A 25,611-nucleotide genomic window follows, 5' to 3' on the forward strand; every position below is an offset into this window, starting at 1 on the left:
TCCAACACTAACTAGAAAGCTACATTATTAAAGAGAAAGTGAAATTTGCATAATTGCCATGAGAACCTATTAATTTGGTGTGACTGTATAAATATTGTTTAAGTCTCATTTCTGTGCAGTCTATCATTTCTTACCTCAGGACAAAAGTGGCCTATCTCTATTTAAAAAACAAAACAAAAAAAAAGAGGCAGTATAGCATAATGGAGAGTTTTCCAAAATAAAACTCACATACCACTGATCTGAAGATGATTTTAAGTGGTAGACAAGTATATTTATTTTTAACAGTCATGTATTTAAAGTTTATGCATGCCTAATGTTAAGAAGAATCTTTTTCCATTAGTGATCATATAAAGTTTCCTTCCGAAATAAATTGAAGTTTTTAAAAAAGCAGATGGATTTTAGGACTAAGACGGGAATGCTAACACCTCATTTCAGAATTAGGCAGAATTACCTGCCCCAGGACTGGCACAGCAGGAAAACCCAGACTTCCCTCCATCCACACACCTCTCCCCTCACAGGCTTAGACTCCTTTTACTACATAGTAGAAAGTAGACTGGGAATCACGTTTTCCATAGATAAGCTGGCTCGCAATTCAGTGATCTGGTGACAGATGGAGAGACAAGACCCGTGTTACCTTAGGGAGGCTCCTCCCCATGGAAACACATGGAGCAGAAAATGTGTGTTCCGCCCCCCCCCCACACACATACTGGGCATAGACCTCCCAGTATCACCACTTTCCCCAGCATCCCTGGGCCCAGCTGTTATCACTGTGTCTCCAGAGACTGAATTTAATGGCTGACACCACTCTCATGTTGAACAGATTCCAGGTAGATCCTGCCTTGAATTCAAAGCTCCAACTCACAGAATTTAAACTATAAGTTCACCCGTGGCTGCAAGAGAGGCTGCGGAAGCAAGACTGTATCAGAGAGCTTTTATTTCTACAGCGGCAACGCCATGGTTTGTGAGATAGAGCCCACCTAACAGAGAAAATGGAGGAAGGCATGTTGGGCAGACAAAGCCAGGACTCTAGAGAGGAGAAACCAAGTCTCAGCAAAGTTCGGTGACTTGCCAGGGTCATGAAGCAAGCAAGTGGTTCTGCATTTATAACATCAAATTCTTCCTAAGCAAGTTCTGGGAACCAGAGGCTTCAGGAAGGAATTTTGGTTCTTTTATGTAAGAGGAAATTTAGGAACAAAAACAAAAAAGATGCAGCTCTCATGAACCGAGGAAAAATGATGTCCCAATCTCAATCTATAAGGCCCAAGGCTATGCCAGGGAGATGCTTTCCCCTACCTTTTCCGGGGAGATGAGTTGTGCAAAGTCCTTTTTTGATGGTGAGATTAGAATTCCTAGGAAAGTAACTTTGTCTTTTTTTCCTTGTAAATTTAGTGTTTTATTAGAATAATTATCTTTTTTTTTAAGTCTCTTCTTCCTCTGTTCCCATATAGCTCTTTGGCAAATTTGGGCTCTTTCTCTGGTTTTAGAGCTTGTGCAAAGAGGCCAGCACGCTGCAGCTCAGACACTCTGGCAGTGGTCACACCACCCTCTCTACATGGTGGAGGTTCTCCCTTATAATGCAGTTGCCTGGGCAGTCACCCTGTTTATCTCTGCCAGACTTATTAGGAGGCAGCCTTGGGGACTGCATTGGAGAGCTAGTGAGCGTCCCTGCTTGGCAGGCCTGCTCCTGGGGATTCGTGGTGTAGCAACTACACTGGAGAACAAAAGCTGATGTCCCCAGTTCAAGCCTTCCCTCGTGTGTACTTTGTTTCATGCCAAGATTCAACTTATTGACTCCAGTCTCCAGTCACAGGAGATCTGTATAAACAATCCAGGCCATTCCTTACTGTTTATCCTCCAAATACTTGTCTTTTGAAAACTCCCTATGATTTCAAGGAATCTTTTCTGCTGTTTTTTGAGAGATTGAGATGATTAGGTCTGTTTCCATTGGTGGGATGCTCTCCTTACATCTCTGCCTGGACCAATCAGAGGTTGAAGGACATATCACTAGGCCACAGCTGCCACTAGTGATGACCAGAACTGATTAATACAGTTAGAGTTTATAGGTGGAATTCAAGGGCAGCAATCTGCTGGGAGAGAGGCTGACCCAAGGAGGGGACTTGAAAGCACATTTATTGGGGTGGCCAAAAACTTTGTTCGGGTTTTTCTGTAAGATGTTATGAAAAACCCAAACAAACTTTTTGGCCAACCCAATACATAGCACTTTATACATTAGCTGATGATAACTATCATGCTGAGATCCCGCAGTGAGTGTGGCACTGAGCTAACTGCTTTTAAACACAGCTGTTCTTTGAGATAGGTTCTATTATTATACCCACTTTACAGATGGGGAAACTGAGAGACCCAGTTCAAGGTCACATAGAGTAAGGGGTGGAGCCAGGATTCTAATCTCAACAGTCTGGCTCCAGAGTCTCTGCTCAATTTCCACATCCTACATAATAAAGATTGAGAAAATCTTCCCTCTCCCAGCTCCCCTTGGTGTCACCACTAAAACCCTTCAAGATATCTCTCCTCTCCAGTATCTCTCCACCCCAACTCTGCTTTGTTTAGCCAGAGTGTGTTTCTTTGAGTTAAGAACTCCAACTGCTAAGCCTCAGTTTTGTCATTGGTAAAATGAGAATCATAATGGTACTTGTCTCATATGGTTGTGTAAGCATGGGGTAAACATCCAATAAATGATTCTTGTTATTACAAGCCATTAGGAAGTTTTACAGAAAATACTGGCTTAAAATGAGATGTCTCTGGCTTCATTAGTCTAGAATTCTCCATCACTGCTTTACCAATGTAGAGATAATCAGGTTGTTTATCATTCTTTCCTGCAGCTCTCTATCTTACTCAGAATTTCAAACTTAGAAATTTCAGACTCAGCGATTCAGGTCTAAAGAGCACCGTTTCTGCCATCATCGCAAAGCAAGCTTGGGCGCCGTTGGGTTTGAGACCCACAAGAGGGTCCGCCCAGCAGAGGATCTTGGTCTCACCACTTGGGCTCTGCCCACACACATGTTAATTCAGATGGATAACAGCACAAAAGAAAGTACACAGCGCATTCTTTCATTAATGGGTTTATTCATCAGGAAAGGAAGAGAAGAATAAATGCTGCCAATGAGAATAGCCAGTTTTCAGGGAATTAAAAGACATTTTTGCTTGAATGCGCTAAAAGTTTAAATAACCAGCGATAAATTATCTAAGTTGGTAGTTTTCAAACTGTTCAGTGGGGCCCTGGAGTTTTACAAAGGCACCTCAGGGGCAGAGCTGAAGTTAGTAATTATCTTACCGGCTGAATGTTAACTCGCAAAGGAATGAATATTACTGAGGCTATAAAGCATGTGGAATGTCATTGAAACAGAAGAACCAGAACCTTCCTGCATCCTAAAGGCAACATCAGTCCTAGATATGTGTGACCTTGGTCAAGTCACTTCCCACCTCTGGCTTCTCTTTCTTTTCTGTCCAAGGAGGAGAATCAGCGCAAAGATCTTTTGGCTCCAAAGCTCTGAGACCACTACCTGTTCTCTTCAACGTCTACTTCCAACAAAAAATATTTTTAGGATTATCTTTATACAACTCTCTTCAAAGCTGGTACATCATTTCTTTGACATTTCTCAGTGATTGCAAATCCTAGCTCTTTCAGGATAAATGTGATTTTTGGAACTGCCCAAAACCAAACAAACAACACCACCAAAAAAACCCAAAACAAAAAAAAACCCACATTCACTAGTTCAGAACCAGACTGTGAAATAAAATTCATATTTTATGACAAGACAGGAAAAATTTAAACATAAAAAAATTTCTCTGCCCTTTGGCCTCCTCTTTCCCCTCTACTGTGCATCGTGTATCTGCATTATGCATCGACCAAACCTCCCCATTGGCAGAAATACTTGCTCAACCATAAAGAGCAACATTCTCCTAGCGTCGACAAGACAACTCCTTAGAAGATAGCATTCCATTCTAATCTTGTAAGGGGCCACAATGACCCAGAACCCACTACCCGCTAGATGGTGTAACCTGTCAATAATATATCATTTAATGGATAACCCTCTGTCTCAAAAAACTTATATAACAGTGTTTTGACTTCTAATGGGCAGAACGGTTCTCTGAGTTTTCTGAGCTGTTCCTGGGTTATAATCTTCAATTTGGTTCGAACAACATTTTACATTTCTTTCTCTTAGATTGACTGATTAATTTTTTCATCGACAAAGTATTTCATTTAGTTCTCCACAAGTGTTTAGTGAGTACCTTTCAAGAGCCAGGTACTGGTGTCAAGTGAGACAAAGGTGAATAGGCCAAGCTTTTCTGTTTTCTCAAGGGGGTCCCAATCCAGTGATAAGCTGGTGAAACACACTTGTGTTAATTTCTTTTGTGGTTTATAGATGTCTCCTAGTTCTGGCCATTCTGACTAGAGAAGGCAAAATGTTTAAGCCAATGATTAGAGAAACTAGTAGTTGCCTTGGAAAGAGGGAGAACTATCTCTCCTGTCTACCATTTTGAAGGGTTTCTTATAAATATCCTCTAGCTCAGAGACCATAAGGCCTGAATCTGTAAGCAGTGCCTTCTCCTATTCCCACCCCTTCAGTAAGTGCAAAATACCTTCAGTTCCCAGATCCTTTTGGTGGCTGGCCGGTTGGCAGTAAAACATTGTTTACAAGGATCTCTAAATCAGCCTCGTTTGGCAGCCATATGACACTTGGTTCAAATGGATCATTGTACAGAGATAGGAAAGGCAACCTGTGTAATAGAAATCTGATTAATCTAGGCTCAAGTCCCAGATCCATCGAACTGGCTTTGGGGCTTTGGGCAAACCAGTTAACTTTGCTGAATTTTATTTTTCCTTATCTATGAAATGAAATTACAGACATTTCACAATGTTGCCAAATGGATAAGGAATCACCTCTATTGAGTGCCCAGTATATGTTAATACCTAGTGAGGATTCAAAAAGCGGAGGTGGCATGGACATACATACACTACCGAATGTAAAATAGGTAGCTAGTGGGAAGCAGCTGCACAGCACAGGGAGATCAGCTCGGTGCTTTGTGACCACCTAGAGGGGTGGGATAGGGAGGGTGGGAGGGAGATACAAGAGGGAGGGGATATGGGGATATATGTGTATGTATAGCTGATTCACTTTGTTATACAGCAGAAACTAACACACCATTGTAAAGCAATTATACTCCAATAAAGATGTTTAAAAAAAAAGTGGCGGTTCTTTTTATTATCAGGTCTGCAAGGAGGGCATTAGTCATCACACTGCCTGTGAGAGGAAAGCTGACCTGGATCAGTCCTCTTAGTGTTGCTGGAACTTCAGGGAATCACCATTGAGCTGAGCAGAGGCGTATAAAGGTATCCTGGGTGGGTATGTGGCTCTGATGGGGCTCTTGGAGATGGGGGACTCCCAGGAACCACAGAAGGAAGAAGTTGAGGTGAAGCTGAGTCAGCATTCTGGCCAGAGCAGTTGATGGAGGCAAAGTCTGAACTGGTGCTTCCATGGTTGACATTAGAACTGTGTAGGAAGGTGAATGGATGAGGCACATTTTTCCATTGACTTACTTGATTAAGCCAATCGTCTATAGTATTTGGAAAGCCACATAATCACCCTCGGAGACGTTAAGCCATCAGAAAAATCTCAACAGTTGGAGGAGGCCTTCAGTGCCCCTAATAGATCTAGAACTGGATATTGGCAAATGGTCCCTTGAAAATGAAGTCTTCTCTCCACCTAGACAGGTGGCGGTAAGGGTCTGCCAGCTCAGAGGTTGCAAACTGGAGGCTTTTGTTGTCACATCTATTTTGACTTGAACAGTGTTTAAAATAAGATTTCACTGGGATTTCTGGCTTTTCTCAGATGTTAGAAGACAGAACCACACCGAACCTACATTCTGGCACACCGAAGGTTCACTGACACCAGCTCTTTTGGGGTTTCAGGTTATGCACAGCTTCTTCCTTGAAATGATTATTTCTTGTGGTTTTTATAACACTGCTCTGTCCTCATCTTCCTCCGCCCTCTCCAACTGCTTTCCCAATCTGTTTTATACAAGCCCTTCCTCCTCCGCTAATCCTTAAATGCCAGCGATCTCAGGGCTCTGTTTCAGGTCCTCGTTTCTTTTCCGCAGTCCACACGCTTTTCTTGATAAACCTCATCTCCTCCCAGTGTTTTGAATCCCAGCTATATGATGCTACAGGCAAGGAAAACTTTTCCCTTCTTCCCTTCTAGGTTCTTTGGCTGGTCTAATAATTAAATTGACATAAGACAGATTAACAGTAGAGAAAACAAATTTAATTCCTATGTACGGGAACTCATAAAAATATGAGACTCAAAGAAGTGACCAAAGTAGGCAGCTTTTATGCCTTTTAGACACGGAAACAAATTTGCGAAGAGTTGACAAGACAAAGTGGTTTGGGCTTGGGGTTAGCAAATTAGTGATGAAATAAAAGGTTTGCTTATATAGCCTTTCTTGTCCCTAAATTGCCTGTCTTTGGTGATAAGGATGTCTTGTACCCTCCTGGTAGAGGGAGGGTAGCTTTGACATGGGAGATTTATTTCCTGCTTTCAGGAGAACAGAGGAGGGTCAGAGTGTCCTTGCACTGACTGTTTCTTAAGTGACTTTAATTCAAAATAATCAATATGCCAAAGCAGCATATTATGGGGTGGCATATTCTGCTCCCCTTCACTGCTGATGTCCATGGTAGCATGTGGTACAGAGGGGACTTGAATTGTGCAGAAGCACGAGATAGGAGGGTTCTGGTGTGATGTTTTTCTTTTTCCCTTTCATCCTTTAACTGACCTAGCCTGTTTTTAAAAAAATGTATTTTATTGAAGTATAGTTGATTTACAATGTTGTGTTTAGTTTCTGCTGTACAGCAAGGTGATTCAGTTACAGATATATGTATTTTCTTTTTCATATTCCTTTCCATTATGGTTTATCACAGGATACTGAATATAGTTCCCTGTGCCGTACAATAGGAGGACCTTGTTGTTTATCCATTCTATATATCAGTTGTTTGCATCTGATAATCACAAACTCCCAATCCATCCCTTCCCCAACCCCCGCCTTTCTTGGCAACCACAAGTCTGTTCTCTATGTCTGTGAGTCTGTTTCTAAGATAAGTTCATTTGTGTCGTATTTTAGATTCTACATATAAGTGATATCCTGTGGTATTTGTCTTTCTCTTTCTGACTTACTTCACTTAGTATGATAATCTCTAGATCCATCCATGTTGCTGCAAATAGCATAATTTCATTCTTTTCTATGGCTGAGTAGTAGTCCATTGTGTGTGTGTATATCATTTAGGTTGTGTCCATGTCTTGGCTATTGTGAATAGTGCTGCTATGAACATAGAGGTGCATGTGTATTTTTGAATTATAGTTTTGTCTGGATATATGCCCAGAAGTGGGATTGCTGGATCATATAGCACTTTTTTTTTTCTTAACAGTTGTCCACATAGATTAATTTATTATCATTAATGGACTTCATTCATTTATCATTTCCATGCTGGGGTCTGTGCTGTGCACACAAAGATAAATCAGGCGTCATCACTACCTTCGGGAATTCACACTCTCTTGCCAGGAGTTGAGGTAGGTTGGTAGGACGTAGGGAACCCAACACATACATAGTTATAGCCCAAGGTAATGGGACAGCAGCCAAAGCAGGTACGAGGCTCTCTGTTGGCCCTGGCTGGAGTGATCACAGAATCCTTCCATAAGGACAGGTGTTACACATCTGTGCATCCATTTGATTATACAGATATTCACTGAGCACGTCTCTGTGTCAGACACTGCCAAGTGCTGGGAGGGGATCTAAAGATGAATAAGAGTTGGTCCCTGCCTTCAGGATCTCACACCTGAGCAGATGTGAGTGGGAGCTGGGGAAGGGTGGGTGCACATAACTCATCAATGTCTTTACATGAGGCGGAGTGTGAGGGGTGGTGAGAGCAGTATGGCCGGGTGCTGTAGGGGTGACCGCAAGGAATAGGGATTCTGCTCGGGCAATGGATATGATGGCCTCTAAGTCAATGTTTGGAGGCTTGAGTAGAATTTTCATGTGGGAGATGGGGAAGGGCTTTCTGGGTTGAGGGAACAGCCTGGGCAAAGACATGGAGGCCAGAAACTTCACAGCACATTGAGGACTACTGGTGAGGACCAGCCTTGGTCATGAGCCCATTGGTCACCTGCCCATTTATGACAGCCAGTGCATGCCTGCAGCATGGACATGGGGTGGGGTCGGGACAGCCATAGAATGAGAGAAGAGGCTAAGGAACTTGGCAGGAACTAAACCGTGGGGGCCTTGAATGCCATGCCAATCTCTTGGGCTCTGTTCTGTAAACACTGTTTTTTTTTGTTTTTTTGTTTTTCACACACACACACTGTATTTTATTTTTACAAGAGATAAATAAACTGTCACCAAGCATTGTACATGGATGACCACAGCAAAAGCAACAATGATTGCAGTTACCAAACATGAAACACACTCATATTATGTCATAATATTGACATTCAGTCCAGTAATCCTCCACTGTAACAGCTCCTTTACTTTGCAGTGAAAATTGATTTGTATATGTTTTGCCTCTGAGTCCTTGTGGGTTTTTTTTTTTTTTATTCAAACAGAAAGTCACAAAAATTATAATCATCCTCATCAGTTCACTCAGTCCCATGTAATTAACTTTTTTTTCATTTTGATCCTTTGTTAGCACTTTTATGAATTCATCAGTTTTCCATTAGAGTTCTGAAAATGCTTATTCATTCAGTTCAGCAGTACAGTCAGTTACCAGAAACCTGTACTTCTCAGAGTCGTTTCCATGAATTACTTGAAGATGAAACCCTTTTATAGGAACATTTTTGCAAAAGCATCAGAGTACACCCAGAACTATCTGTAAATGACAAAAGACTTAAAAATGACCATGGTTAAAGATTTGATGAAAGTTCATAATAATGCAATTGACAAGGAAATTTAGTTATTTCTGAGATATACATTTTAAAGTAATAACTAGAATTATGACTTATAACATTATACCAGAACAGATAAGATTTTTAGAAATTTCATGTAATGTCTGAAACATTTATATTAACATATTTCCATACAAATAACCCAAAGAAAGTTTAGTATTAGTTGTTTTTTTTGTTTGTTTGTTTTTTTATACTGCAGGTTCTTATTAGTCATCAATTTTATACACATCAGTGTATACATGTCAATCCCAATCACCCAATTCAGCACACCACCATCCCCACCCCACCACGGTTTTCCCCCCTTGGTGTCCATATGTTTGTTCTCTACATCTGTGTCTCAACTTCTGCCCTGCAAACAGGTTCATCTGTACCATTTTTCTAGGTTCCACATACATGCGTTAATATACGATATTTGTTTTTCTCTTTCTGACTTACTTCACTCTGTATGACAGTCTCTAGATACCTCCACGTCTCCACAAATGACTCAATTTCGTTCCTTTTTATGGCTGAGTAATATTCCATTGTATATATGTACCACTTCTTCTTTATCCATTCGTCTGTCGATGGGCATTTAGGTTTCTTCCATGACCTGGCTCTTGTAAATAGTGCTGCAATGAACATTGTGGTGCATGTGTCTTTTTGAATTATGGTTTTCTCTGGGTATATGCCCAGGAGTGGGATTGCTGGGTCATATGGTAGTTCTATTTTTAGATTTTAAAGGAACCTCCATACTGTTCTCCATAGTGGCTATATGAATTTACATTCCCACCGACAGTGCAAGAGGGTTCCCTTTTCTCCACACCCTCTCCAGCATTTCTTGTTTGTAGATTTTCTGATGATGCCCATTCTAACTGGTGTGAGGTGATACCTCATTGTAGTTTTGATTTGCATTTCTCTAATAATTAGCAATGTTGAGCAGCTTTTCATGTGCTTCTTGGCCATCTGTATGTCTTCTTTGGAGAAATGTCTATTTAGGTCTTCTGCTCATTTTTGGATTGGGTTGTTTGTTTCTTTAATATTGAGCTGCATAAGCTGTTTATATATTTTGGAGAGTAATCCTTTGTCCATTGATTCGTTTGCGAACATTTTCTCCCATTCTGAGGGTTGTCTTTTCGTCTTGTTTATGGTTTCCTTTGTTGTGAAATAGCTTTGAAGTGTCATTAGGTCCCATTTGTTTATTTGTGTTTTTATTTCCATTACTCTAGGAGGTGGATCAAAAAATATCTTGCTGTGATTTATGTCAAAGAGTGTTCTTCCTATGTTTTCCTCGAAGAGTTTTACAGTGTCTGGTCTTACATTTAGGTCTCAAACCCATTTTGAGTTTATTTTTGTGTATGGTGTTAGGGAGTGTTCTAATTTCATTCTTTTACATGTAGCTGTCCAGTTTTCCTAGCACCACTTATTGAAGAGACTGTCTTTTCTCCATTGTATATCTTTGCCTCCTTTGTCATAGATTAGTTGACCATAGGTGCATGGGTTTATCTCTGGGCTTTCTATCTTCTTCCATTGGATCTATGTTTCTGTTTTTATGCCAGTAGCATATTGTCTTCATTACTGTAGCTTTGTCGTATAGTCTGAAGTCAGGGAGTCTGATTCCTCCAGCTCCGTTTTTTTCCCTCAAGACTGCTTTGGCTATTCGGGGTCTTTTGTGTCTCCATACAAATGTTAAGATGATTTGTTCTAGTTCCGTAAAAATTGCCATTGGTAATTTGATAGGGATTGCATTAAATCTGTCTATTGCCTTGGGTAGTATAGTCATTTTCACAATATTGATTCTTCCAATCCAAGAACATGGTATATCTCTCCATCTGTTGGTATCATCTTTAATTTCTTTCATCAGTGTCTTATAGTTTTCTGCATACAGGTCTTTTGTCTCCCTAGGTAGGTTTATTCCTAGGTATTTTATTCTTTTTGTTGCAGTGGTAAAGGGGAGTGTTTCCATAATTTCTCTTTCAGATTTTTCATCATTAGTGTATAGGAATGCAAGAGATTTCTGTGCATTAATTTTGTATCCTGCAACTTTATCAAATTCATTGATTAGCACTAGTAGTTTTCTGGTGGCATCTTTAGGATTCTCGATGTATAGTATCATGTCATCTTCAAACAGTGACAGTTTTACTTCTTCTTTTCCAATTTGTATTCCTTTTATTTCTTTTTCTTCTCTGATTGCTGTGGCTAGGACTTCCAAAACTATGTTGAATAATAGTGGTGACAGTGATCATCCTTGTCTCATTCCTGATCTTAGAGGAAATGCTTTCAGGTTTTCACTGTTGAAAATGATGTTTGCTGTGGGTTTGTCGTATATGGCCTTTATTATGTTGAGGTAGGTTCCCTCTATGACCACTTTCTAGAGAGTTTTTATCATAAATGGGTTTTGAATTTTGTCAAAAGCTTTTTCTGCATCTATTGAGATGATCATATGGTTTTTATTCTTCAATTTGTTAATATGGTGTATCACATTGATTGATTTGTGTGTATTGAAGAATCCTTGCATCCCTGGGATAAATCCCACCTGATCGTGGTGTATGATCCTTTTAATGTGTTGTTGGATTCTGTTTGCTAATATTTTGTTGAGGATTTTTGCATCAATATTCATCATGATATTGGTCTGTAATTTTCTTTTTTTGTAGTATCTTTGTCTGGTTTTGGTATCAGGGTGATGGTAGCCTCATAGAATGAGTTTGGGAGTGTTCCTTCCTCTGCAATTTTTTGGAAGAGTTTGAGAAGATGGGTGTTAGCTCTTCTCTAAATGTTTGATAGAATTCACCTGTGAAGCCATCTGGTCCTGGACTTTTATTTGTTGGAAGATTTTTAATCACAGTTTCAATTTCATTACTTGTGATTGGTCTGTTCATATTTTCTATTTCTTCCTGGTTCAGTCTTGGCAGGTTGTGCATTTCTAAGAATTTGTCCAGTTCTTCCAGGTTGTCTATTTTATTGGCATAGAGTTGCTTGTAGTAATCTCTCATGATCCTTTGTATTTCTGCAGTGTCAGTTGTTACTTCTCCTTTTCCATTTCTAATTCTATTGATTTGAGTCTTCTCCCTTTTTTTCTTGATGAGACTGGCTAATGGTTTATCAATTTTGTTTATCTTCTCAAAGAACCAGCTTTTAGTTGTATTGATCTTTGCTCTCGTTTCCTTCATTTCTTTTTCATTTATTTCTGCTCTGATCTTTATGATTTCTTTCCTTCTGCTAACTTTGGGGTTTTTTTGTTCTTCTTTCTCTAATTGCTTTGGGTATAAGGTTAGGTTGTTTGTTAGAGATGTTTCTTGTTTCTTAAGGTAGGATTGTATTGCTATAAACTTCCCTCTTAGAACTGCTTTTGCTGCATCCCATAGGTTTTGGGTCATCGTGTTTTCATTGTCATTTGTTTCTAGGTATTTTTTGATTTCCTCTTTGATTTCTTCAGTGATCTCTTGGTTATTAAGTAGTGTATTGTTTAGCCTCCATTTGTTTGTATTGTTTACAGATCTTTTCCTGTAATTGATATCTAGTCTCATAGCATTGTGGCCAGAAAAGATACTTGATATGATTTCAATTTTCTTAAATTTATCAAGGCTTGATTTGTGAACCAGGATATGATCTATCCTGGAGAATGTTCCATGAGCACTTGAGAAAAATGTGTATTCTGCTGTTTTTGGATGGAATGTCCTATAAATATCAATTAAGTTCATCTTGTTTAATGTACCATTTAAAGCTTGTGTTTCCTTATTTATTTTCATTTTGGATGATCTGTCCATTGGTGAAAGTGGGGTGTTAAAGTCCCCTACTATGATTGTGTTACTGTCGATTTCTCCTTTTATGGCTGTTAGTATTTGCCTTATGTATTGAGGTGCTCCTATGTTGGGTGCATAAATATTTACAATTGTTATATCTTCTTCTTGGATCGATCCCTTGATCATTATGTAGTGTCCTTCTTTGTCTCTTGTAATAGTCTTTATTTTAAAGTCTATTTTGTCTGATATGAGAATTGCTACTCCACCTTTCTTTTGATTTCCATTTGCATGGAATATCTTTTTCCATCCCCTCACTTTCAGTCTGTATGTGTCCCTAGGTCTGAAGTGGGTCTCTTGTAGACAGCGTATATACGGGTCTTGTTTTTGTATCCATTCAGCCAGTCGGTGTCTTTTGGTGGGAGCATTTAATCCATTTACATTTAAGGTAATTATCGATATGTATGTTCCTATTGCCATTTTCTTAATTGTTTTGGGTTTGTTATTGTAGGTGTTTTCCTTCTCTTGTGTTTCTTGCCTAGAGAAGTTCCTTTAGCATTTGTCGTAAAGCTGGTTTGGTGGTGCTGAACTCTCTCAGCTTTTGCTTGTCTGTAAAGGTTTTAATTTCTCCATCAAATCTAAATGAGATCCTTGCTGGATAGAGTAATCTTGGTTGTAGGTTTTTCTCTTTCATCACTTTAAATATGTCCTGCCACTCCCTTCTGGCTTGCAGAGTTTCTGCTGAAAGATCAGCTGTTAACCTTATGGGGATTCCCTTGTGTGTTTTTTGTTGTTTTTCTCTTGTCGTCTTAATATGTTTTCTTTGTATTTAATTTTTGATAGTTTGATTAATATGTGTCTGGCGTGTTTCTCCTCGGATTTATCCTGTATGGGACTCTCTGCACTTCCTGGACTTGATTCACTATTTTCTTTCCCATATTAAGGAAGTTTTCAACTATAATCTCTTCAAATATTTTCTCAGTCCCTTTCTTTTTCTCTTCTTCTTTTGGGACCCCTATAATTCGAATGTTGGTGCATTTAATGTTGTCCCAGAGGTCTCTGAGACTGTCCTCAGTTCTTTTCATTCTTTTTTCTTTATTCTGCTCTGCAGTAGTTATTTCCACTATTTTATCTTCCAGATCACTTATCCGTTCTTCTGCCTCAGTTATTCTGCTATTGATCCCTTCTAGGGTATTTTTAATTCCATTTATTATGTGTTCATCATTGCTTGTTTCCTCTTTAGTTCTTCTAGGTCCTTGTTAAATGTTTCTTGCATTTTCTCTATTCTATTTCCAAGATTTTGGATCATCTTTACTATCATTATTCTGAATTCTTTTTCAGGTAGATTGCCTATTTCCTCTTCATTTTTTAGGTCTGGTGGGTTTTTACCTTGCTCCTTCATCTGCTGTGTGTTTTTCTGTCTTCTCATTTTGCTTATCTTACTGTGTTTGGGGTCTCCTTTTCGCAGGGTGCAGGTTCGTAGTTCCCATTGTTTTTGGTGTCTTTCCCCAGTGGCTAAGGTTGGTTCAGTGGGTTGTGTAGGCTTCCTGGTGGAGAGGACTAGTGCTTGTGTTCTGGTGGATGAGGCTGGATCTTGTCTTTCTGGTGGGCAGGTCCACGTCTGGTGGTGTGTTTTGGGGTGTCTGTGGCCTTATGATTTTAGGCTGCCCCTCTGCTAATGAATGGGGCTGTGTTCCTGTCTTGCTAGTTGTTTGGCATAGGGTGTCCAGCACTGTAGCTTGCTGGTCGTTGAGTGAAGCTGGGTCTTCGTGTTGAGATGGAGATCTCTGGGAGCCTTTCGCTGCTTGATATTACATGGAGCTGGGAGGTCCCTTATGGACCAGTGTCCTCAAGTTGGCTCTCCCACCTCAGAGGCACAGCACTGACTCCTGGCTGGAGCACCAAGAGCCTTTCATCCACACGGCTCAGAATAAAAGTGAGGGGAAAAAAAGGACAGACAGAACCCTAGGACAAATGGTGAAAGCAAAGCTATACAGACAAAATCTCACACAGAAGCATACACATACACACTCACAAAAACAGGAAAAGGGGAAAACATAATATATCTTGCTCCCAAAGTCCACCTCCTCAATTTGGGATGATTTGTTGTCTATTCAGGTATTCCACAGATTCAGGGTACATCAAGTTGATTGTGGAGATTTAATCCTCTGCTCCTGAGGCTGCTGGGAGTAATTTCTATTTCTCTTCTTTGTTCCCACACCTCCTGGGGTTCAGCTTTGGATTGGCCACCTCTACGTGTAGGTCGCCTGAGGGCGTCTGTTCTTTGCTCAGACAGGACGGGGTTAAAGGAACAGCTGATTCAGGGTCTCTGGCTCACTCAGGCCGGGGGGAGGGAGGGGTACGGAAGAGGGGCGAGCCTGCAGCGGCAGAGGCCGGCATGACGTTGCACCAGGCTGACGCGCGCCGTGCATTCTCCCGGGGAAGTTGTCCCTCGGTCGCAGGACCCTGGCAGTGGTGAGCTGCACAGGCTCCTGGCAGGGGAGCTGTGGATAGTGACCTGTGTTTGCTCACAGGGTTCTTGGTGGCTGCAGCAGCAGCCTTAGCATCTCATGCCCATTTCTGGGGTCCGCGCTGATAGCCGCGGCTCGCACCCGTCTCTGGAGTTCGTTTAGGTGGCGCTCTGAATCCCCTCTCCTCGCGCACCAGGAAACAAAGAGGGAAGAAAAAGTCTCTTGCCTCTTCGGCAGGTCCAGACTTTTTCCTGGACTCGCTCCCAGCTAGCTGTGGCACACTAGCCCCCTTCAGGTTGTGTTCACGCCACCAACCCCAGTCCTCTCCCTGCAATCCGAGCGAAGCCCAAGGCTCAGCTCCCAGCCCCCGCCCGCCCCGGTGGGTGAGCAGACAAGCCTCTTGGGCTGGTGAGTGCTGTTCGGCACCGATCCTACGTGCAGGAATCTCTGCTTTGCCCTCCGCACCCCTGTTGCTGCACTCTCCTCCGAGGTCCGAAGCTTCCCCCTCCACAACCCACAGTCTTCGCCCGCGAAGGGGCTTCCTAGTGTGTGGAAACCTTTCCTCCTTCACAGCTCCCTCCCGCTGGTGCAGGTCCCGTACCTATTCTTTTGTCTCTTTTTTCTTTTTTCTTTTGCCCTACCCAGGTACATGGGGAGTTTCTTGCCTTTTGGGAGGTCTGAGGTCTTCTGCCAGCGTTCAATAGGTGTTCTATAGGAGCAGTTCCACGTGTAGATGTATTTCTGATGTATCTGTGGGGAGGAAGGTGATCTCCACGTCTTACTCTTCCGCCATCTTCTCCTCCACCTCTTGTTGTTGTTATTGAGCTGTATGAGCTGTTTGTACATTTTGGAAATTAATCCCTTTTTGGTTGCATCATTTGAAAAATTTTTCCCATTCTGTAGGTTGTCTTTTCATTTTGTTTGTGGTTTCCTTTGCTGTACAAAAGCTTGTAATTTTGATTAGATCCCATTTGTTTACTTTTGCTTTTATTGCCTTGGGAGGCTGACTTAAGAATTAATTTGTACAATTTATGTCAGTTTATGTTTTGCCTATGTTCTCTTCTAGTTTTATGGTGTCATGTCTTTAAGTCTTTAAGCCATTTTGAGTTTATTTTGTGTATGGTGTGAGGGTGTATTCTAACTTCATTGATTTACAATGCAGCTGTCCAACTTTTCTAACACCACTTGCTAGTGATGGACTGTCTTTTCTCAACTGTATACTCTTGCCTTCTTTGTTGAATATTAATTGACCATAGGTGAGTGGTTTATTTCTGGGCTGTCTATTCTATTCCATTGATCCTTGTCTGTTTTTGTGCCAATACCATGCTGTTTTGATTACTGTAGCTTTGTAGTATTGTCTGAAGTCTGGGAAGGTTATGCCTCCAGCTTTGTTCTTTTTCCTCAGGATTTCTTTGCCAATTCTGGGTCTTTTATGATTTCATATAAATTTTAGGACTATTTGTTCTAGTTCTGTGAAAAATGTCAAGGGTAATTTTATAGGGATTGCATTAAATGTGTAGATTGCTTTGGGTAGTATAGCCATTTTAACAATATTAATACTTCCAATCCAAGAGCATGAGATATCTTTCCATATCTTTGAATCATATTCAGTTTCCTTTATTAATATTCTATAGTTCTCAGCATATGTCTTTCATCTCCTTTGACCTAGACCATTTTTATTTTTAAGATCATAATGTTCATTTTGGAAATTTATCCAAACACAGATAGTTATAAATAAAGAAACAGGAATTGCCTATAATCCAGAGATAACCATTATTAATATTTTGGTTATTTAAAGTAGAATTCTTTGCTATGCTGATATCCATCACTATCCTCTCACCGTAAGTTCTTTTTCTTCATGAGCGCATTATCATATTTATTTACTACTTTATTTTCTATCTTCTTTACTATGTTTAGCCCACTGCTGCAAACCCCAGGCCCTATAATAATGACTGGCACATGGGAGGTGCTCAGTAAGTTTCTGTTGAATAAATGAGTCTCTTTTTATATATAGAAGAGAGCTGAGGTCATACTTTACATACAGTTCTAAATTTTTATTCATTTAGCATTATATTTCATCATGCCACCGACTAGTTTAAAACCCTTCAGTGAAGGGTTTAAAACCCTTTCTCATTACCCTTAGAACAAAGCCTAAAATCCTTACTATATCCTGCAAGATGTTGGTCTTTGGAAAGACACACAATCCTTATCTTTGGAGCTACAGCATCTCAAATCCTCAGAATCCACATGGCCCAGCTCCAGGCTTTCCTCCCCATTTTCTCCCTTCCAGCCATGCTGGGCTCCTTATAATTTCCATCAACACACCATACCCTCTCTTGTCTTGGGGCATATTCGTTTTCTAGTGCTGCTGTAACAAAATTACACTGGGTGGCTTAACAACAGACATTATTTTCTCACAATTCTGGAGGCTAGAAGTCCGAGACCAAGGTGTCGGTAGGGTTCATTTCTTCCAAGGCCTTTCTTCTTGGCTTATAGATGGCTGTTTTCTTCATGTCTTCACATGGTCTTTCCTCATGCATATCTGTGTCCCAATCTCCCCATCTTATGAGGACACCAGACACTCTGATTACCTCATTTAACCTTAATTACCTACTTAAAGATCCTGTGTACAAATACAGTCACAGACTGACGTGTTTGGGATTAGAACTTCAACATAAGATTTTGGGGTACACGATTCAACCCATAACACAAGGCTTTGAACTAGTTGTTCCTTCTGTCTCTCCTCTTATTTGAGATCTCAGCTTAAATTTCACTTTTCAGACAACTTTTCCATGACAGCAACCAGGCTAGGTCCCCACTTTATATGCTCGCATAGTATCAGTATCATCCCCTTTTAAAACCCTCATCACGTTTGTAATTACTTGTTCCATGTCTGCCTTTTGGATTTGACTGTAAAATACATGAGAACAAGACTTGGAACTGTGTTGAACATCACACCTTCTTCCCAGAGCTTAGTTCAGTGCATGGTGAATAGGAAGGGCAATAAATCTTTGCTCAATTAATCCAAACTGAAGAGCATGCTCTTAGATATTAAAAACTTTTTATAAACATTGTTTTAATGAATGCACATTATTTTTATTGATGGGCCCTACTGTTCTTAATATTTACCCCATAGACATCTATATTATATCCAAATTTTTTCTCTTATTCACAATATTAGGATGGCAATCTGTATCTGTCCCTCTATTTCCTTAGATTCCTAGTAATAGATAAACTGAGTTAAAAGGAAATAAACCATTTTAAGGCTTTAATGTATACTGCTGAATTGATTTCTAAAAAGATTGAAAAAACTTAATACTTCTGTTAGCAGTAAAAATAAAAATAAGCACAAACTGATGAAAAGTATATGGAAAAGAGCTTGTTATATAAAATTTGGGTGAATATTTTATTGCCCAGTTTCTTGGAAAGGAATGTAAATCTGTGTTTTGTAGGTTTGGGGGAGAATTAGATTTCTGGATCTTGAATGAGGCACTCCTGTGTATGTATGGTGTCCGATATTTATTTTCACTACTCCCAGGGATGGAGATAATTTAACAACGCTCCCTTCAGGGTTAGAATACACATATGGGAGGGAGTAGTAAGGCGAGGGTGGGTGGGAATTCCTTCACCTTTGTGTTCAAGTCTAGCAGCCTGATTCTTCTATTTTTCAGTACCTCTAGTTTGAGTCTGGGGGTTCCCACTCTCCAATTATCAAAGTAGAAAAAGTGGATGATTGTCCTAGAATATGTGTAGGGAAATTTCCCTCAAAATAAATGCAAATAAAGTCATGTGGATTCAGTAGGTAGAGAAGTTGGTGGAAGTTGAGGTCATGCTCATCTGCACCTATTTTCTCAATGATATATATGTGGTGAGGTCATCACGTGAGTGACGGTAGGAGCATAGGATATTTGAAAGAAAGGTGGTGTGAAACTGTAGTCTCAGAGTGGGAAAATAAATTAGCTAGAGAAATGTGGTTGGAATTGCGGGAAGTACTGAATCTCATTTGAGATTTGTGTTCATGATTTAAAGTCAGGCCAGTCAGCACTGGTGGTGTGATTTCATCCAGTTCCAACAGCTACTTAAGTTTAGGTGAAAATCAGTGAGTAGTTAGGTTTAATAAGATTTAAAGTTTTGCCAAGTTTGTTCAAAAGAGGAAGAGACATTAATGGTGGGTAAATTGGTAAGTGAGGTCATGGGGAGGGGTGATGGATTCTGAGAAACGGGAAGAATCAGTGGATTGGAGGTCCTGAAGAACTATCCAAGTGAGTGGCCAAGACTGAGTTGAAAGTAATGATTAGAGACTGAGATCACAGGGCTTTAAAAATATTTACATATTTTATTAAATATTAATATTAATGTAATAAGACAATTGGGGCTGGAATTCTCGTAGCTTAAGACCTCAGGTAAGAAAGGACTAATGAACGGATTAGTCCTTCTGAAGGTAGCAGCTGTCTGGGACTGCCTTGAGAACTTCATCTACTCTACAGATGGAGGAAGCTGGATGGGAGAGTGGGGAAAGGGAGTTTAGGACAAGCTAGCTGGCAGTGTTTGTCAGATTGCCTCTCGACCCAAGGTCAGTGGCTTTTCCCAGAAATTGGGAAAAGATAAAGTAGGGGGTTCCTGTGTAGGATGTGCCTCCAGTTGCTGCAGAACTCCAACACCAGCGTGGCGGTGGTGATGGTGGTGGGAGGGTAGCAGCCAGTCCCTTGGTGTTAAGTTCTTCTTCCTCTATTTAATGACTTTGGTTCTCTCCCTTAACCTGTGAGGAAGGTTTTCAATCTTTTCATTTTAAGAAACCCCATCCTACTATTACATCCAAAGTATTTTTTCAATATTACCTGCTGCTGCTATTTCTTAAGACAGTACCACTTCTTAGACAGCTGAGACTGAAACAAGGATAGAAATGCGCTCTAACACCATAGGACTTCTAAAGTTAGTTCTTTCTCCCACTATCATCTGGGATGATGAGTGCATTCTTATGGATTAAGAGAATCCCCAGGGTTCTATCAATCAATCAGTGGCCTCCAATTGACTACTTCACTGTAAAGGATGGATAGAAACTATAGACCTCCAGGCTTATTAGGGTAAGTTAAGAGCAAGGCTTTGAGAAGTATAAGCCTTCCTAGCAGGTAGATGCTGACACTAGTTTCAACCCTTAAATTACTTAGCTTCTCTTAGTAGATAGACCTCTTAAAGCTTGCTTTACCCAGAAAAGAGAAGCAACCTCCCCTTTGAAATCTTCCAAGAGATACTCCTGGATCCTTTAACTCTTCCTGAAATAGCGGTGCTTTGTCCTAGAGGAATGGAGGCATGCTGAGACTGGAATTAATGCCCAGAGAACCTGAGAATGGATGCTAACATTTCTAAACTTCAATCCCAGGTGGGGAGAAAGTGGTCAGGTGGGAAGGTAGGTAGTGGCTGAGCAAAAGGTGAGCAGAAACTGAAATGGGGGTGGAAGGAGGGGTGAGAAGGACTGAGAAAGGAAGGGAGAAGATGGCATACCGGAAGGAGCATAGGCTCTGGAAATAAACCAGGGCTCCCTTTCCATTGCCCAGGCACAAAATGTTGGACTTCGCGTAAGATGCTTAGAACTTGTTCAACTCTCAGTTTGCTGATCTTTAAAGAAAACAATTAATTATCAATAAATAATAGTGATTGATTATTATCAGATCTTTCAAGACATCTGTGTTCAGAAACCCTGGAACAGTACAGATGAAAAGCATAGTATCACAGTACCTGAAAGTGGCTGCTAAATGAAATGATCTCACTGGAATTAACAGGAAAGGTCAGTATTACTCTTGATGACAATATTAAAAGGACAAATGATTGATTGATTTTATTAAATATTAGTAAACTCAAAACAGAAACACGTTACCAGTATTGACACTGTGAATTACTAACTCCACTCTGAGGGTCCTAGTTGAGTTGTGGAACTGTTCAACATATGTCTGTGTGTCTATACTCTAAGCTGTTCCCCAAATTTACTCTCCTAGGGTAAAATGAAAATCAAAGGGAAGACAGTGGTGAAAAAAATTTAAAGATATCAAAGTATAAAGATATGCAAAGTGATGCTAAAAATTAAAACTAGACCAGCATATTTACATATTTTATTAATCTTTACAATCAGTCATTATAATCAAATACACAATTATATACAAGGATTATATACATTTTGCCCAGACTTTTACATCACAGTACATAGTTTCCCTTAGAAATATTGTATACATTTATCACCAAACAATAAAATCCAACAACAGTAGTGTTACAGCACCTGTTAGTACAGACATCTTTTTCATAAATTACATCATAAGAAAATATACGGCTGTAAATTGGGCTTTTAAAAATGTCTTTTATAAAATCTGAACATACAATATTTCATTCACAGAATTTTTTTTTTTTTCTATGTTCTGACTGAAGCCTTGTGCATAAAACGACCGGTTGGAATATTTATTAAATGCCCCCACCCCCGCCTCTACAATTATAAGCACTATTTGAATTACTGACGCTGAGCTTTCTTCATGATGAATTTGGCATGGAGTTTGGTGAGAGAACAAATGCTGGTTTTACTGTTATAAGGGCTGTGAGATGATGGTAATTTAAATTAATAAAATCTCAAGAGAGCATATTAGAGAAGTTAAAATCACAGAGTGCACAATTTTTTATTTTACCCTCTAACACTGTGAAGAAAAAGGGAAAAGTATAATGTTAAAAAAAAATTGTTCTGAAACAATTGTATTCTTGTTGGAAGCCTATTAAAAGTTAAAAACAAAAAAGAAAACCTACCCAACAAAATATCCCATCCCAAACATATCTGGTAAATTACAATTCTTTCACATCTAAAACTTTATGGGAAAAGCACTGCAAATTAGGGTATATCATTTTAATGGACCTTCCTAAGCAGAAAAAACTATAACTATTTTTAGTAGGTAAACAAGTGAAGTTTTAAAACTTGAAAATACCTGAATTAAATACTTTCTCTAATATCTAACTTTTAACTTTCAGATAAAATCCTTACTTGATTCCGGGTTTGTAAACATTGTATAAATCCTTCTTAGTCAATCAATTTTATGGCTGTGGTGATCACTTCAGCTCTATCTCTATGCAGTCAACATCTAACTGAGGTAGACCAGATGTTTCTAAAATTCAGGGTTACATAGAATCCCCTGAATCTTTAGGAAGTAAATAAAATGCTATAAAGATTTTAAAACAAAACATTTTAAAAAAATGCCTAATGATGTTGAAATTTTTTAATGAAATAAAAAACAACTTTGTGGCAGTATGTCAATTAAGAATGGAGAGTCAATGACAATGCTGGAGTTTTGAAGCTGAACACTATACCTTCTTTTCCTAGCTAGGGAAAAATCACGTATAATTCCTTCTGGGTATTAAGTATAATTTGTTAAATTTTTTTCCTTTTGTTTCTTTTTTTTTTAAGGATTCATTTTTCTAAACAAGCCAGCAATTTGCTTCTAAACCACAATGAATGGCAACAACTCCCCCTAATGGCCAAAGAAAGGGTAAGTGGCAGTAAGCTGGCTTTTCCTTGTATGCCACAAGATCTCTGCTGGAAATAAAATTATGTTGCTTTGATAACTTAGACAATTTAGATTTAGACAACAATGGCTCTGAGATACAAAAAGAAAATCAAATCAATGTATATAAGGCTTCTGTAATCCAAGTCTTAAAGGAACATCTGCTCCTTTTCTCCAAGCCCCAGTCCTATAAATCAAGGCAAGTCAAGTAATTAAGCTTCAGCTATTTTGGCAGCTTTGCAACTAAGATGAACAAAGCACTATGTCTGTCCTTCTGTATACTATATGTATTATAGTTCTATCTTCTTACACCAAATTTCACATGCAGAGAGACTAAAAAATATCCATTTTGGTGTCAGGTTTAATTAAGGGCCAATAAAGGTCTTGTATACTACTCTTTTTTCCCCCCTCAAAGTGAATTCTCTATTAGATTTATTACTCACTGACCCAATTAAGTTTAGCTGGAATTTTTGAAAGCAGCTATTTATCCCCTTCTAAAATAACAGTTTACCTGGGATCTAAGACATACTGTACATGAATATACATAACTACAATACAGCACTGCTGTTCTTTAACAGCTCCATATACACTTTAAGTTCATCAGTACCTCAAACACTGTGTTTTAAGAAAAAGGGTTGTTATATAATGTCATGGTACAGAAAAAAGAAATTAAGTCTCAAATATTCCTTTAGAACTGAGTCAGGTAAGTTTAAAAAAATAAATAAAATGAGTAAAGCCATGATTTCAATTACAGGGCTGTCTACAGATATCAACAACAAAGTTTTTAAAACTTAAATGTGGCCAGCAGCAGACTGCCACACACACACACACACACACACTCACTCACTCACACAAAGGAAAAAAATTCTCAGTAAGCTATATGGCTATATGTTAGTTGCTACTGTGTTTTTTACACAGGTTACCATAGACTAATTTTCAAGTCCATATCAGAAGGAATATTTGTTTAAAAAAAAAGCAAACTTAAAAACCATGATTCAACAGAAAATGTGACAGACTCCTTAGGTGCAACTTTAGAAACTAGTTTCAAAGGAGGAAAAATAGTAGTTACTCCAGAATTTTTAGATCACTACCACAGTTTTATCATGGCTCCCTAAGATAGAAAAATGGAACAAAATGTATTCAGCTATTGGCAACATAGGCCTTGTGGCTCAAAATGCATTCTAAACATGGGATGGAGTAAGGCTGATGGCTAGAGGTAATCACCTCCAACGAAATGAACTGGAAAAGATTTATAATTTACCCTACAAAGATATAACTTTAAGTTCCATTTCAGAGTAGTCACAGCTTTCCTTACGGAAGGCCCAATGGCAAGTTCATATTGCAACATTATAGTTTCTCCCTTGCTCCATTTTTCAAAAGTATTAAGTAACCAATTTCCACGATATATGACCTTTTTACCTGGTCCCAATGATTAGTCTTTATGCAGAGAACTCACTGAGAAAGTACACTGGCTTCACCTTTGGTTTAAATGAAAAGGATGGATACTGTTAAAGAGGGGGGAAAAAAAATCAAGTCATCTTGATCATGTTACACAATGAAGCAAGTGAAAATGATGAGCAAAGACTGTTTTCACCATGAATGTATTTGCTTCATAACCACTTAGGTCACTTTTGAGTGTTTCTGTGAAGGCAGCATAACCAGAATGCCCAAAATACTCCTATGTGTTTTCCCCAAAGGGCCTCTAACCCCAAAACCAAGAAAACCGAGAGCTTCCTTCAATTAGAAAGCTGTACAAATTCGTATTGCCCACCTCACAGTTAACTGAATTTGTTTCTTATCTACCATCTAGAGAGTGCAGAAATCTGGTTCCTAGAAATGCCCAATAATCTTTTCCTGGCCTGAGATGCAGCAGGGTGGTGCAATGCTATCACCTGAGGGGGAAACTGTGAGTTTGCATTTTTGATGGGACAGTTATAAACAAGGTCAGTTCTAACACAGCATGTTCCAGATTCCTATGCTAACTAACTCTCCCAGTCAGAACGTGGTTGTTCATCACCATACTTAGAGCCTCCCATGAGAGAGCCTGCTTAGTATCAGGGTATCTATTATCCACAGTTTACCTTTTCTTTTGAAATACCTACCACCAGGTAGACTTTAGTGAGTCAGAGCTCATCCTTCTCCATCATTTCAAATGCTTCTATATCTTCATTCCAGTCTGCTAATATGGAGTCTATAGGTTGGACCTTTTTACCCCAGCTAACATTAGGATTGGAATCCTCCTCAGTTTCTGATTGTTCTTGAAGTTGGTTATCTAAATCTGTACATTCACCATCAAGACTTGTAGTCTCATGGTTTTCCGTGGGATTAGAATTCTGTTCAGAAGGAGAAATGCTTGCTGCAGCATTGTCCGTATCTGCTGGAGACAAAGATTCTGGGTGAGAGTTTAGAGAACTTTCCTCAGGAGACTCCTGATCAACCAAATCAACCTCCTGAGAACTTGATGCAATCTGTTCAGCACTCTGATTCTGAGAATCATTTTCAGAGGATGGTTGTTCTTCATTTTCCATCTCAGGATCTGTATATGAAAGAAACAAACTTCATGCTACTTTCCCCACAAAACATGTACTATCACATTCTCAAAACCATACTGGTTTTGGTAATAAAACAAAAAAATAAAAGTTAAAGAAAATCATGTCAATGCAGAATGACTCTAATAACTAAAAAGACTGCCTTCAATGGGTATTAGTAAATGCCAAGAAATATACTAAACAATACTACTATTAAAATGCATATAAATTTGTATTATGTCTCAGATTTATTAAATATCTAAATTCAGGAAAGCCTGCACATGAGAACATATTAAATAGAATACATTTTATTTATTTAAATTAATTATTTATTTTAAAAATCTTTATTGGAGTATAATTGCTTTACGACGTTGTATTAGTTTCTGCTGTATAACAAAGTGAATCAGCTACAC

General features: G+C 39.3%; 1 protein-coding gene across 2 annotated transcripts in view; it reads right to left on the reverse strand.

Annotated features, from left to right (window-relative positions):
* Nucleotides 1-21,237: 21,237 nt before the first annotated feature.
* The window catches only part of EDEM3 (ER degradation enhancing alpha-mannosidase like protein 3), a 422,356-nt gene continuing 417,982 nt past the window's right edge, over nt 21,238-25,611 (reverse strand). For both annotated transcript variants that reach the window (XM_057530986.1, XM_057530987.1), the window contains exon 20: nt 21,238-25,206. In XM_057530986.1, the coding sequence (XP_057386969.1) occupies nt 24,794-25,206 (413 nt within the window). In that variant the 3' untranslated portion in view covers nt 21,238-24,793. The remainder of the gene's footprint in view (nt 25,207-25,611) is intronic.

This window comes from Balaenoptera acutorostrata, chromosome 1, assembly GCF_949987535.1.
Source record: "Balaenoptera acutorostrata chromosome 1, mBalAcu1.1, whole genome shotgun sequence".
NCBI classification, from domain to species: Eukaryota; Metazoa; Chordata; class Mammalia; order Artiodactyla; family Balaenopteridae; genus Balaenoptera; species Balaenoptera acutorostrata.